Source organism: Phascolarctos cinereus, unplaced genomic scaffold (assembly GCF_003287225.1).
Source record: "Phascolarctos cinereus isolate Bilbo 61053 unplaced genomic scaffold, phaCin_HiC Scaffold_726;HRSCAF=1367, whole genome shotgun sequence".
In the NCBI taxonomy this organism is placed as follows: Eukaryota; Metazoa; Chordata; class Mammalia; order Diprotodontia; family Phascolarctidae; genus Phascolarctos; species Phascolarctos cinereus.
The window spans coordinates 245,274,654-245,290,384 of NW_027556098.1; the positions used below are offsets into that span (position 1 = coordinate 245,274,654).

Sequence of the window (15,731 nt, forward strand, 5' to 3'; positions counted from 1 at the left end):
ACTTGAAAAAGGTAATAGAAGCGAAGAGGCAGGCTTCCACAAATGATATTCTATAATAGACCACATATTTAGTCACAAAATTGACAAAAAGCTATGTCAAATACAAGATCCAATTATATTTATGTTGATAGTTGGCTGACTTGAGAAAAAAAACAGTAAAATAAAGCCTTACAAGTCACCTTCTACAAGAAGCCTTCCCTAACCCCTCTAAATTCTATGGATTTCCTTCTTTTAATTATTTCCTTTTTATTCTACTGATGGCCTGCTTTACATATATTTGTTGCATGTTGTCTCCCCCATTCTATTATAAGTCCTCCTCCAAGGACTATCTTTTTTGCCTTTTTTTGTGCGCCCAGGGCACAGAATAGAAAGACACATGCTCACAAAGGCATTTGATATTTTCACATAGGCTGTCTAGCAGAGTCTGAATATAAAATTGATTTGCTATTAAAAAGTAAGGTCTCTCCCCATATGTTCTTTTTTCAAAATGATACTGGGCTGGATTATATCATGTCTTGGAACACTGCAAAGCTGCCTAATGAAATCTGTCACTCCTCAACAGAGTTCAGTCAACCCACCCACACAGATAAACCAATTGGATGAATACCTACTGCCCACATTCTGATATGCAGTTGGATGGACAACCATAGTGAAAATTCCGTGTGTGTGTGTGTGTGTGTGTGTGTGTGTGTGTGTGTGTAAAGGACAGTGAACATGGACAATGAGGAGCTTGGAACAGTAGAGGGAAAGTGGGCTGAACTACCTTCATGAAACTGCTCAGTACTTTTAACAACCCCAAGATTCTCCCAGAAACAAAAACCCATCGCTTTAACGTCAATATTCTTCTGGTATTCTTGTATGGGAACAAATCAAGGAAAACCAATCTATGAAGAATTAAAATTAAAATGGGGGCACTGGCAGTGACCCAAAAAAGTAAAATATTACTAGCATAAAGTAATCTTTTTTATCTCATCTAGCAGTTTCTTCTTCTGGACTAGGAAAAAGAAATCTGTTGGATATAGAAGAAAAAGTAGAAGGACTTCTATGGTAAGAATAAATTAACAGGAAAAGTTTTTGACACAAAGTTAAATGTATTGGTTGATACTACTTCTGAAATCAAGGAAAGAGACAAAGGCCTAAAAATGGTCATAATTTAGAAATAATCAACAAATACACTAAACTAGGTAGATCTTAGGATTTCTTTTGTGCTTTTTTGTTTTTTGCTTTAAAAGTTTGCTCAAAACACATCTGTCTTGAGGTGTTTAAGTTGCTGAAGTATAACTTTCTACAAAGAGATTATCTTTGATAAATAACTAAGGAAGAAGGGAAGGAAAAGCAAGGTCAGTCAGAAAAAGGACAACATGACAGAATCATGATTCAAAAATGTCTTGAATAGTTGAAACTAAGATGAAATTTAACAAGGGAAAATTTTAAATCCTACATTTTGGTATAAATCAAGTACACCAGTACGAGCTGAAAAGAAATATCTTGACAGAAATTTATTAATTTCCCATTTTGCACTGGCTCATGGAAATTTATCATGTTTCTCTGAATTTCTCAGATTCATGTTTTCCTTTGTGTACATGAGGTTTTCATGATCACTCCCTATCTCATTAAAATGTATTTTAAAGGTTAAAAAAAAACACACAAAAAAGCAAAACTATTCAATTATATTCATATACCACAAGTGTTTGGTCACTCCCCAATTATGGGGCACCCACTTGTTTCTAAAACTATCATACAGAGTTGGACTATAAATATTTTGCTTATTCATGAAACGTTTCCTTTGCATTGACCTCCTTGGAATATGTGACCAATGGTGGAATTGATAGTACAAAGGGTATGAACAAGTTTTTTTACTATTCTCACATAAATACCAATTGCTTCCACAACAATTGGACCACTTCACATTTCCACCACCAGTATATTAGTGTGTCTGTCTTCCTACAGTCTCTATTCCCATTAACTATTTCCATCTTTATCCAACATTAGACATTTGATGAATGTAAACATCAGAGTTGTCTGAATTTGTAATTTTCCATTTGTTAGTGATTTGGAGTTGGCAATTAATGATTTTGGCTATGGACAGCCTACAATTCTTTTAAAAACATTATGCATTGAACACTTTTCTATTTAGGAATGTCTTTTTCTCTTATATAGCTATCAACTTTTTATATATTTTGGATGGCAAAAATATTTAATGCAATGATTTCTCCATACTTTTAAATTTAGCCTTGATAGTAGTTGCATTGATTATGTAACTGTAAAAGCTTTTAAAATTTGTATCATAAAAATTATCTACTTTGTTTCTGTGATTTCTTCTGTCCTGTTTTTGGCTATGAATTCTTGAAAGATGCCTCTTTCTAATTTTCCTATAGCATTTTTTCTTATGTACACTTTTTACAGCTGGACATCTCATGCATTTGGAATTTTAACATAATACACTGCACAAAATATTAATCCTAAGCCTATTTTCATAACCAAATTGCCTTACAGTTTTCACAGCAGATCTTTTCTAAAAAAAGATTCCTTTCCCCTCTAATCTTTGTTCTTGAACTACTCTGTTCATATCCTTCAGGTGTTCGTGGTTAATTTTTCCAATGATCAAAATTTCGATTTCAGTGACAGACCCACATATCACTATTATTTTCATATGGTTTGACATTTGTTTTTTCTTCTATTATCAAATATCTGTAGAACAACTATACAGTGTTTGCCAGTTAAAGAGAAATGAAGCAAGTTAAATTATTTATAAATTAATGTTACAATATAAACAAATGTTATTAAACATCTATTTAAGTACACTTTCCAATGCCACAAATGACTTTAGCTTTTTTAACCAACAATCTTGAGCTCTTGTGGTTTATCTCCCAAGTCTCCAGAGTCACAGGTCAATATCAACTTCCAATCATAAGCTATTTCTATTTACACCCTATCAAGAATGAGGCTAACAATATTTATGGTAGTTTTCTGTGAAATTACATTACTTGCAATATCACTTCTTCCAATGCAAGGGAAACTAATAAATCAGTTCTTATCTTCCAGTTTAAAGCATGATTTACAAACTAACTCAAAGGGGAAGAAGAATGCATCCTGACAGAAAAGGTAAGCAGTTCGACATTTATCCAAATTAGGTTGTACTGAAATAAAACTTCAGTACCATTTAGTGAACTCTGAATTTATGGTTATATTTTCATTAATATGGTTATAGAAAAGATAATTCTAATACTCAGTTTCTAGCACACTATAATTAAAGAGTGTAAATAAAATGACAAAGTAGGTAACATAGCTATACATGCCTTGCTTGAACTATTTTTAGATGTTCTCATGATTTCTTCAAATTTAGATAATCCATAAATGCTTTCACTCTAAATACAGACCTATTTCTAAAATACTCATTGGTGAATGCCAACAAAGTAAAATTTAAGTAGAGAGGAACCTTTCACTAACCCCAAATTACATACAAAGATCAGAACAAAAGAGAAACAGGAAAGATAGAAAACTTCCTGGCAAATATAGAAAAAATATTAAAAATTAAACCTAAATTAAAGTACATGTAGCTTAATGCAAAAGTTTACGCATAAAGAATATTAACATAGCAATAACATAGAGAGAAAAGGGTCTCCCAAGTAGTGTTTACCTCGAGTATAAAAATGAAAATTTCAGAAAGTTATAGTCTTTTTATTTGATTTTATAATTAAAAAGTTAAGAGAAAACTAAAATAATGAAACATTTTGGACATATTCTGAACAAAAATGTGTTTTAAACAATAGACAAGCTAGGTTAAGAACACAAAAAGATAAACTGAAAAACAAACTACACTACATGAAAGATGAAATGAAGTAAATGAATTTAAGTTCCTTTGTGAATTTGATTTTCTAAGATCCTTTTACTCAAAAAATTTTAATAACTTAAAATCCTAAGAAAACATAGCTCCAAATCTTATTTGAGTCTGTCTACACTGTAAAATGTGTGACTTTGGAAAGAAATATTTCCCTTTGGATAGAAAAGAACAGAAAAATAATTACAACTATGTTCTATTTGCTATACTTTTGAAGTTGCATAGTAACAATCATTACTTACCTTCTCAAGTAGGTAACCAATGACTAGAAAGCCTTTTCCACCCAGCATCTGTTCTTGCATGGCCACTGAACTCTTCAGCAATTCAACGAGGAATGCCAAAAGAGTCGCACTGTATACAAAGTATAGTTATATAGATAATGAACAAAATTGGATTATAAGTTGATTTCTATTTATACTATCATTTTATTAGAAAAAAGATAACAAAATAACATTCAAATCTAATATAAAGTTTATTTTCTCACATTACCTTTCATGAAAAACAAATGTGAAAAAAATTACACTTTCATTCTTTAAGTTTCTATCACAAACTTATTTTATATTAGATACCACCTGAGTGTCATGAACATAGGACTTTGATGTAGACAAAGTCCAAACATGCACAGTTTACAGACACACACACACACAGAGGTATACCCACTTTAAGCAAATCCAAACATGAAACTCTGAATTTGTAAAAATACAACATCAGAGGTTGAATCCCTTTACCAAAGGCAACACTAAAGGCCTACTTTAAAATTACAAAATAATAATGTAAACACATTAATATATAAGCAAAGACATAGGAAAACCTCTATTGTCTAAAACTGGATACACTATTAAAAGAGGTAGAGATCATATTATGTTACATTATATGTACATACATATATGCACATACATGTCATATGTGCATTCATTTTAAGCAAAGATATGAAAAAACTGAAAAGATTAAAAAATTAAATGATTAGGTTTCAAACAAATTGAGATGTACAAGCATGTAAACTCAAAAAAACCTGTATTCACTAAATTCCATCAAGAAATGACTTGACAAATTAATCAGAAAGAACAAACTTTCTAAGAAGGATTGTGGACCTATAAATGTATTAGGATGAATTATGAATGTTTTGATCCTTTATGTTCATACCACAGAATTATAAAAATCAGTAATTTAAAAGAAAAGATGCACTGACATTCAGACTATTAACATCCTACTTACAATGTTTTTTTTAATCCATCAAATACTACCAAATTGACATTCCATATATTTGAGTAAAAGTAATTTGAGTAAAGTAATTTGGAAATTAATTTTAAGTTAATAGTTAAAATATTTATGTCCCATAATCAATATAAAATAAAATTTAATTATAGGATGAAAGGTTGAAAATGATCCCAGAAATAAGACAAGCTTTAAATTTTACTCTATAGTCATCCCAAACAAGAAAACTTTTCATGTTTCTTTACAGTTACCAAAAAAGGCACTCTGTTAAATTTATGTTTCATTAATATTAATCGTGCTCAAAGTCAGACTTACAATCAAGGATAGAATTAATGTCAAAATTAGAAAAATCATTAGAAAAGACAGAAAAGCTGATGATGTATTTTATATGGGTGAGATAAAAATACTATCCAAAAATCAAAGACTCCTTTGCCAGAAAATAAAGTTTTATATACAAGAGAGCAAAAATATTACCTGGCCCTACAATGTCAAACCACAAAATTTTAATTACTACACAATTTTGCAATTCAGTGATATTCTAGTAACTTTCTCCTTCAAAGTATTGATAAACTTTTCCCATAAAGACACAAATACTAAATAATCAAATTAAAGCTAATAAGAATCACTTCCATTTAAATGAAACAAGCAAAAAGGCAAGGGCACTTTATGAGTGTTAGCTTCTTAAATTCTATTGCACCTAGCACTTCTGTCTGATTGACTGCAAAGATCAATAACACCTGTAGTATGTAGATTACATGATTTCCTAACCTATACATATAACTCAGAGAAATGTGAATTAAGGATTTTAGGGTCAGGAGGTGGAAGAAGGTGAATATAGTTCCTAAATATTAATATTTCCAAAAAGAAAGATAAGAAAAGCCTCACAATAGTCCATCAAATAATCCAAAAAAACTATATTGGATACTAGAGATACCTCTCCTATGCAGAATCACTATTAAAATTACAAGGATATCATGGGTTTCCTCATTTTGTTTCATGACTAACCGTCTCTTCAAGCATCCAATAAATTAAATCTGACCTCCAAACACCATGGACTTTAATCACGAAGAAAAAAGCCATTAATTTCATTATCTCTTATCCCCAAATCTTAAAACTTAGCTAGCTGGAATTTTAAAGGACATCAACATCAATTAAGTCAGCAACTGAAAGGACGATTGCATTTACTAAGTGAAATCTTTCAGAACTTACAGATGCAACCAATGGATATATTAGCAATACCATATCATTTAAAAGAACCTTCAAAATAGGTTAGAGTTGACATGGTGGAAGTAAAAGTAATTAGATGGCCATCTTCCAAGAGGAACATTTTCAAACAGAATTTAACAAACTTACCAGTAACTAAAATGCATCGGTTTGCTGCAGGGCTCACATTAAACTTGCAAAATTCTGTGTACTGCCATACAAAATTTCTCTCCATTCTTGCCTATTTCCAACTCCCCTAGATACAAAGGCAAATATAAAGGATACTTCAGCCCATTCCTATACTCCTACATACCACTTCCTGTCTAGAACACATCAGGTCATCTACTGAGCAACTAAAGATATATACCAAAATAACAAGTATCCATGTCAACCAGAGCTAATATAAGCATAATCTACCATTCTGTTGAAAGGTACAACAATACTGGGCAACTAATTTTCAGTCACATTTTATCTAAAACAAGCAAAAATGTATTAATTCTTATATTGTAAAATTGCTAAACTTTTCAACAGATAGCACTATACTATAGTATATTCTTGAAATAAAAAGAATAAATTCTGCTTTAGGAGTGCCTTTTCTTCTCACCTACCTTTTAAAGAATATTGGATGATATTGATAATCTATTACTAAAATTTTCCTTAAAATTAATGAATCTTAAAATTCTTAACAAATTACAATTAAGTTAAGAAGCAATATTTCTCTGAAATTTCACACTTTTAAAAGGAAGATTCCTTGGGAATCATCAAGAAGACAGAATGACAACCTTCCCCCCAACTTTTTTGTTTATTTCCTCTTTCTATAGCTTACTAGCCTATTATTCATAGAAACTATTACCTTCCTAACATACATGCAAAATTCTCAGAAAACATTTAGAAACTATAAATACAAGTTCTTCTAATTAAACTCTATGCTAGATTTAAATATAAATATATAAACCTAATAAATGTGGATTCTTTAAGTTATTTAGAAATTACTTACATAAAATTATGTTGTTTAATATAATTACCAATGAGAAATGATTGATAAATTATATTCATGGCAACCATAATCTCAAGAGCTTTAGGAAATGTTGACTTTTTATTCATTACATGAAACAAAATACTGTGACAAAAGAATACATTTGGAAAACATTTTGACTTAAATAAGAATAAATCAATAAGGTCATTAGTAATATGAAGAAAGTTGCTAAAGGTCAGAAAATCTGTTCAACTTGTTTTTTGTGTTACAACTTGGAAGTACTATAAAGAGAACACTTCAATAGATGCTATTTAATTTTAAAATGTAGAGAAACAGCAAGATGGATGCTGATATTTATGATTTCTCCTTTTTAAAGATATTTAGAAGTCACTTTTAAGGCTGGTAAAACCTACTAGCAACAGATAATTGATCAGTGAATTCTTTAATGACAGAATAAAAACTTGCAAAGGGAATTCGAACACTATAGATAAAAGGAAGAGGGGAAACACAATAATGCTTTACTTTGGCATATGCAGAAGGTCCAGTTAACTTTAGCACTAATAAATGCTTCACAAAAATTGTTTGGTATTAAGAACATATTCCACTTCTCTAGAATGTAACAATGAAATGATCTGAGGAGTTACCTGATGCCATCTATTTACTCCCTGTTAAGAGCAAAAACTCTTCCTAAATAAAGATGATACTAGCAACAAGAAAAAGTCAGCATGAAGGAAACCATTTTAGGACATATCAAAAATAATTCTTCCCTAATTACTCAAAAATCCTTCCAAAAGTTAGTAAAATTTTATTCTTTGACAGTTAAATAATTAAAAGAATGATTTAAAACAAGTATCAATAATCCTAGCTATATGTGGTCCTCAATTTTATGAATATATCCACATCGGACCATACTGAAGACGATTATCTTAAAACAATTCACCAGAGGAAATACTTAATGCATGTGCTTTTGCTATCCTTTCTTTAGACATATTAATGCTCCTTAACAGCAGAGATTATTTTTTTTCCTTTGGATCCTCAGCACCACGCATACAGCCCAGCACAGATGCTTGGGGATTCTAAGTCAGTGGGGTCAAACTCAAAACAGAAAGAGATCCCTACTGATCCCAATACTGACTTAGAAAATTACAAATTAACACTGTATTGTACTTTTTTCATTTTATTAAACATTTACTAATAAATTTTAATGTAGTTCAGGCTTACTTAAGAGTTTTGCTGGCAAGGGGCAGCTAGGTGGCACAATGGATAAAGTACCGGCCCTGGAGGACCTGACTTCAAATCCAGCCTCAGACACATAACACTCACTAGCTGTGTGACTCTGGGCAAGTCACTTAACCCCAACTGCCTCACCAAAAAAAAAAAAAAAAGAGTTTTGCAGGCACTAAGTTTGACACCTCAGGTCTAGGCCTTTCATTACTTATCAGACACTTCAAGCACTTTAATCTAGAAATTTAAAGGGGACTGACTGACAAGGATTCCATGGTGGCTCTCTTTTGAGTCCAACCAGATACCAAATAGAATCCGTGTTTCAGTAGCTGACCAAAATGGTAACAATCTACTAAGGTATATTGCATTACTTTTGCCACCGCCAAAACTGAGAAAATCAAAACTTATATAATCTTGATGTTACAGATATGTAGCTTTTTTGCATCTGACAAAAACATTTATTGATGTACACATGCCTATTATGCTGACATGTAAAAGTCAGCCGCTTTAACATGATGAGAGCTTGGATTTTTGAAAGTTATTCCACAGGAATCATAGGATTATAGAATCGTTGACAGATTAGTGCTGGAAATGATGTTAGATATTCTTTACCAAACACTTTAATTTGAAAGGCTAAATAAGTAATTAAAGCCCAGAGGAAAGTGACTTGGCCAAAGTCATACTGTTAGTAAATGGGAAAACTGGGATGGAAGCCCAGTTTCTATGATTTTAAATCTGGCATTCATTTCACTACTCCACAATTCCGGCTGGAAAAGTTTTGACTATAAGCACTATAGCATACTACATTCAAAGGCAAGCCTAGGTAGATTTAAAACTCCACACTAAATGACTGACCATAGGTCAGGAGTTTTTTGGTTACAATATGTTAGGAATCCTCGATTCACAAAATGACAATAGTATAGACCCTATTCATAAAGTCCATATACTAAGGTGTGGAAGAGTCTGCAATCTGCATCAGTGTAAGGATATTCACATCAATGAATCATAAATCACTAAAGTATATGGAATACACAGAAGCTCCCACTTAGGGCTATCCTGCTCCAAAGGGCCTCTTAGACAACAATTACTTCCTACTCCTTTGCTTCCCTCTACCCAAACCTAAATGCTTTCCTTACTACATCTCAGCTAGGCATTAGGAAAGAAACCTAAATTAAATTAATCCACACTAATGATAAATGACTCATAGCTCATACTCTCTTAATCCTGCCATGAATATTTCCTTATTAATCCAATTTACTAATCAGGAAAATTTACACAGCTATTTTGGTGGGTGAGGATACATTACTATCACAATTCATACATAGGCCTACTCCACTTATTATACCCTGAGAGAAAGGGGGGGAAATGTGCTTTCTCTCTAATGGGCAGCCTAGGCCTCAACCTCTAGAAAAGATTCCAGTATGAAACAAGGAATAGCATGAATGTTTATATAAAAACCACAACTATTACTTGGCTGTTCTGTCTACTCAAGTGTTTTTTACTTGCAGAAAGAAAGAGTCAAGTGATTTTTTTCTATTTTCCCACTGATTCTTATCTGGAATCTAAGCAGTCTAAATATATTTAGCAAGCAATCGTGAGATACGAGGAGGAGGGGGACTCCCACAACAGTGAAGAGTATTGTTTTAAGTTGAGCATGCCCCAGAACCTCAGTGATTGATCTGTCTTGGTGACTAACATCTAGAGAAGCTGCATTTCTCATCTAGTAGATTTCAAAATGTCCAGACTATAGTTATTACTTCCTAGAAAGGAGGGAAAAGGAGTTAAGCCTGACCACCAATAAATGGTTTGCTTCTACATTGTGAAACCAGGGTTCTTCAGGCAAACCTCAAGATAGCATATTGCTGTATAAACTTACCACACAGGATATGTTCTCTAGATTCTTATTTCTCAGGCAATCCGTAGTTTACCCCCAGGACTAGTGCGCAATCTGTTCCTTTGTCTTCCTGGGAATTTAACTATAGCTCACTGAATGACTTTGACAACATGTTTATTTCCCTAGGTCACCAAAAACACAACTCTTATTAAAGCCATCTCCAACCACAGATCCAGGGTGCATTCCCCAGACTGGAAGGAAAAGAGGAATGGAATCACAGTATTTTAGCTACATGTTTGGCCCTTCTTCCTCCCTGAATGCCTTTACAGAATGATGATGATACTGCATATTATAGTGTGTGAGTGTGTGTGTGTGTGTATAAAATAGATCATTCATACTGTAATAAAGAAAATAATAATTTGAGTATTCCAATACAAAAAAAACTAATAATTTTAGTGTCCTAAATACAAAAATGATACTAAATGAGATAAATTCTGTTCAGTATGTCTAATCTTCATAGTTTTAGCCTCATGAAATAATTATCTGATCAAAATGTTTAAAACAAGAGAAGGAATGGTGCTCTTAATGGTGAAGAAAATACATGTAAAAAGAATAATCCAAGGTGGTACTATGATCCAAAACAAACAAACAAACAAACAACATCCTCCCCCAACCATTTCATTAGAATTTAAAAGGAAAGGTAAACAAAAATACTATAATAAATGCTTGTGGAAAAACAGCAAAGTAGAAAAAATACAAGTGCTGGCTCCAATAAAGTCAAATAAAGCAAGTAGAAAGTGATTAATAATGAAAATACTTTCAATACATATTTTCATTAAAATATTTTCATTTCAATATTTTCATTAAAAATGAAAATAAGGAAAAGCATTCAGGACTTAGGATATATCATAATAAAAATAGATGCTAAAATAAAGTTATGACTTTTAAAACTAAAAAATTAAATTAGGAAACTGTTACACAAACCTCAGTAAACTAAAGAACCCCCCCCCCAAAAAAAGTTTAAAATGCACAATATAAAATCCAGGAGCATAGGTCATTTAACTATATGCTATCTAAGTTTGAAAATAAATCATGCCAAAAAATATGATTATTTTTTGAAAGAATTACTAAATGCAGTGAATAAAATGTTTAATTTTTAGAAAATAAGTTTGTTTACTAAATATTAATTTTATTTTAGTTAATATTAATTTAAATATTAGCTAAATATCTGGATTTAAAGTGGTTTGTGTATGAGTACTATGAGACTTAAAATCTCCTAAATAAGAGTAAACAAACAGAAAATAATGATGAATTGACTTAAAAGATAGTGTACCTAGTTATTTACATGATGCCTTCCCCATCAGCATGTGAGTGTCTATAGGGCAAGGGTTGTTTTTGCCATTTTTTATATCCTGGCAATTAACAGTCTGCCTAAGCAAGCAGTAAGCACTTAATAAATTCTTGCTGACTGGCTCATTAACCATCAAATATGTAGAGAAGCTTGCTCTTTTACTCAAAGTATGTATTCCTCACAGTTATATCTTAGTGAACTTTTGCAAATTTAGCTTTTTGATGATGATGATGATAATAATAATAGTTAACATTTACATAGTACTTAATATATGTCAGGAAGTATGCTAAGTGCTTTACAATTATCATCTCATTTGATTCTCACAATAACCCTAGGAGAGGAGTCCTATTATTATTCCCATTTTACAGATAAGGAAACTGAGGCTGAGAAAGTTTAAATGAACTTGCCCAGGGTCTCACAGCTAATAAATATGTAAGATCATATTTGAACTTAGGGCTTCCTGACTGCAAGCCTGGGGCTCTATCCATTATGCCACCTGGCTGCCTTATTTTAAATTCACTAAGTGAGCTGGCTATCTAAAAAAGACTTTAACATTTACACTTCTTAAAATTGAGAAACTATGCCTTAATTTCATCTGTTCTATAAATTTAAATTTCAGGATATTAAAAACAGGATATCTTGATTCTGAGTTTCTGTTCAATATGATAATTCTATAATAATTTAAAGGCTAGGGAAAATGCTACCCAAGAAGAACATCAGTAACCTTAAAATTAATGCCTTTGAGGGCCAAATAAAAGGCTATAGCTAATTAATACAACAGAACTATTACTAAATATTTTCTAGTCATTATACACAAATACAAACACATGAGTAATAATACATAAATTATTTGATGCAAAATATTTCAGAAGGCTTTTCTGCACAGTCAGCAAAAAAATGAAGCAAGAATGAGTCAGGCTCAAATAATAAAGTAATATAACAAGACCTCTAGGCCAAAAAAGCTAGTGAAAATATTATATTTTGATGTTTCTATTAGATTAAAAGATCCATGACAACATTCTTACTCAATTTTTTATTATCAACAGAAATTAGTACAATATCTTGCATATATCAGGCATACAATAAACATTTGCTAAGTAAGTGTATAAAGGATGACATAAACATAAATGGAGCAAAGGTGTTAACTCTGCACTGTCTTCAGGCTACTTTGTGGTAGAGGCTTTTTTTTTAAAATTTGCTTAATTCTATTTAATAACAAAATAACATAAAGCAAAGATATTAAACAAGATTCACAAGCAGTTATGCCAACCTCACCAACAGATAGGATAGGATACCAAATAAAGATTGGCTTGTCTGATCCCATCACTTACCTTCCTTACTTTGGGCTTCTTACTTTTTTTCTTGGAGTCCTAAACTCTTCTTATCCTTACAAAACTTAGGACTTTAAAAAATATATTCATCTTCACTTGCATGTTTTATGCTATATGCACAGAAAATTCTGATTTGGACCATCAATAAACTATTCTACTACATACATATTTTGCAGAATTTTTTTTTTACTTCTCCCCCAAAAAAAACTCCTGTTAATAAGAAAACAGGTACAGAAAGGGGGAAATGAAGAAGGAAATTTATGTACATATTTATGAAAAATTGTAGGTTTTTTGGCCTGGTTTTGGCTAATTGGCCCAGACTCAGTTTTGAAGGCTGTGGCCCCAGTTACTGCTATGTATGTTGGAATTTACATTTGTTTGTAAATAGTCTATTCTTAATATTTTATTCAAATGGAATATTATTTGGAACCTAGGAAACTGATCTATTCATATAATTTATAATAATCAGGGCTTTTCAAAACTTGGTAAGTCAAGGTTTCAGAGAGTTGTCATCCTCAACTCCTCAATCTCTCTCATTCCTTCACATCCAATCAGCTGTCAAGTCCTATCATTTCTAAATTCTTAATATTTCTTATGTATGTTCCATTCTCTCTTCTGACACTGGCATAACACTGCTGCAAGACACCCTCATCCCCTCATGCCTGGGCTATTGCAAGCCTACTAGTTGATCTCCCTGCCTCAAATCTAATTGCCTCTTCTCAGTCCTTATCCTTCCTGACCCCTCTGCAATCTCTGATATCGTCCATCACTATCTTCTCCTTGATATTCTCTCCTCTCTAGGTTTTCATGTCACTGTTTTCTCCTGGTTCTTCTCTTACTTGTCAGAACACAGATTCTCAATCTCCTTTGCTGGATCTTCATCCAGGTCATGCCTGTTAACCATGAGTGTCCCCAAGGCTCTGTCCTAAGCCTCCATCTCTTCTCCCTCTATGCCAGGCTCTTAAACTGCGCCAGCAAAAAGCACTGTGCAAGTATTATCTCCTTTCATCTTCACAACAACCCTGAGAGGTAGGTACTACAATCACCCCCATTTTATAGAAGCAGAAACTGAAGCAAAAAAGAAGTGAAGATGCCACACAGCTACTAAGTATCTGAGGCTGGATTTAAACTCAGGTCTTCCTGACTTCAGGTCCCACACTCTATCCATTAAGCCACCTTTCAAACACCATCTCCATGCAGATGATTCTCAGATCTATTTGTCTAGCCCTAACCTCTCTTGACCTCTAGTCCCATATGCTGATTGCCCACTGGACACTGTAAACATATAAATCTTAAACTCAACATGTCAAAAACTAAACTATCTATTGCCTTTATAATAAAATATAAAACCTTTAAATTCCCTCTCTAACCTGGTCTCTTCCCATTTTTCCAGTTTTATTACATTTCATTCACCCTCAAGTGACCTACCTATAATGACCTCCTTTCTATTCCTCAAACAACCTCTCTCAGCTCGAGGCATGTTCTCTGGCTGTCCCCTGAGCTTGGCATGTTCTTCCCTCCTCATCTCTACTTCCTAGATTCTCTGGCTTCTTTCAAGCCTCAGTTAAAGTGTCATTTTCTACAAGAAGCCTTTCCTGATATACCATAAAGCTAGTGCCTTCTCTCTGTTGATTATCTCCAATTTATCCTGAATATATGTTGCTTGTTCGTAGTTCTTTGCATGTTTTCCTGTCCCATTAGATAATGAACTACTTGAAGACAGGGACTATGTTTTGCTTTTCTTTGTATCCCCAGTGCTTCTTAACACAACGTCTGAGACACAGTATATGCTTAATATATGTATGTTCATTGACTCAATAACTGTATGGAATGCCTTGGGTTCCCTTCGAAGGAAGTCTTACAATTGAAGATAGATGCCCACTTGTCAGAGATGGTCCTAGTTACACAAAGGTTAGCCTAAATGACCTGAATTCCTTTCTAATTGTGATTGCCTACAGTCCACTTGCCTGCATTGATAGACAAAGGAGGACAAGAGAGAGACCAGGCAGGCTGGAATTATTCACTATTATTAGCCCCAAGTATTATAAGAAACATTCATATATTTCTAATGATACAGCTTGAATGTAGCCAGGTAAAAACAATTTTCCACTCATTATTATGTCAACTGAGTCATGTTCACAATGATTGTCATAAGGCTCAAAGTCAATTAAATAACTTTGATCTTTTTGTTTCATAGCCACTATGTAAACTCATAGAAGAGGGATAAAAACTATTGTACTAACAGAGAATAAATAAAAAACAACTGTTCACTGCTCTGGAAATCACAATGGTTAAAATAATACAGTAAGGAAATAAGAGTAGCCATACTGCAGGGGAAATAATCAAGGAAGCTACATTAACAGAATTTAGAAGCTTTTACAAAGTATATATTTCTAAACTCACATATGGCTCAATCAAGCCTTAGGCAATCAACTTTATTGCGAATAAGCTATTATTGGTCAATGGCAACCATTACCACTAAGGCCTCAAAGTTTGCTATTATTAAGGAATAAGAAATTGTAAAGATTTTTTTTTCTACAAATGCAATCTCTCACACAGAAAGCAGTAATTTCAAAAACAATAGGAAGAAAACTTGCTTAAAATTAGACTAAAACTGAAGGCAATTATTCCAGAATTGAAAAGAAATATCTTAACAGAAGTATGGTGGGAGTATCATCACTTGAACCAAGAAAAAAAGCATTTTAAAAAAAAAAAGCTACAGGCAACAAGCTAAGCTGATTGGATGATGAATTAAA

General features: G+C 32.6%; 1 protein-coding gene across 1 annotated transcript in view; it reads right to left on the reverse strand.

Moving 5' to 3' along the window:
- NBEA (neurobeachin) overlaps positions 1–15,731 on the reverse strand; it is a 776,021-nt gene that overhangs the window by 610,507 nt on the left and 149,783 nt on the right. Inside the window, 1 exon segment of the mRNA XM_078147053.1 lies at positions 4,084–4,192. Coding sequence (XP_078003179.1) covers positions 4,084–4,192 — 109 coding nt within the window.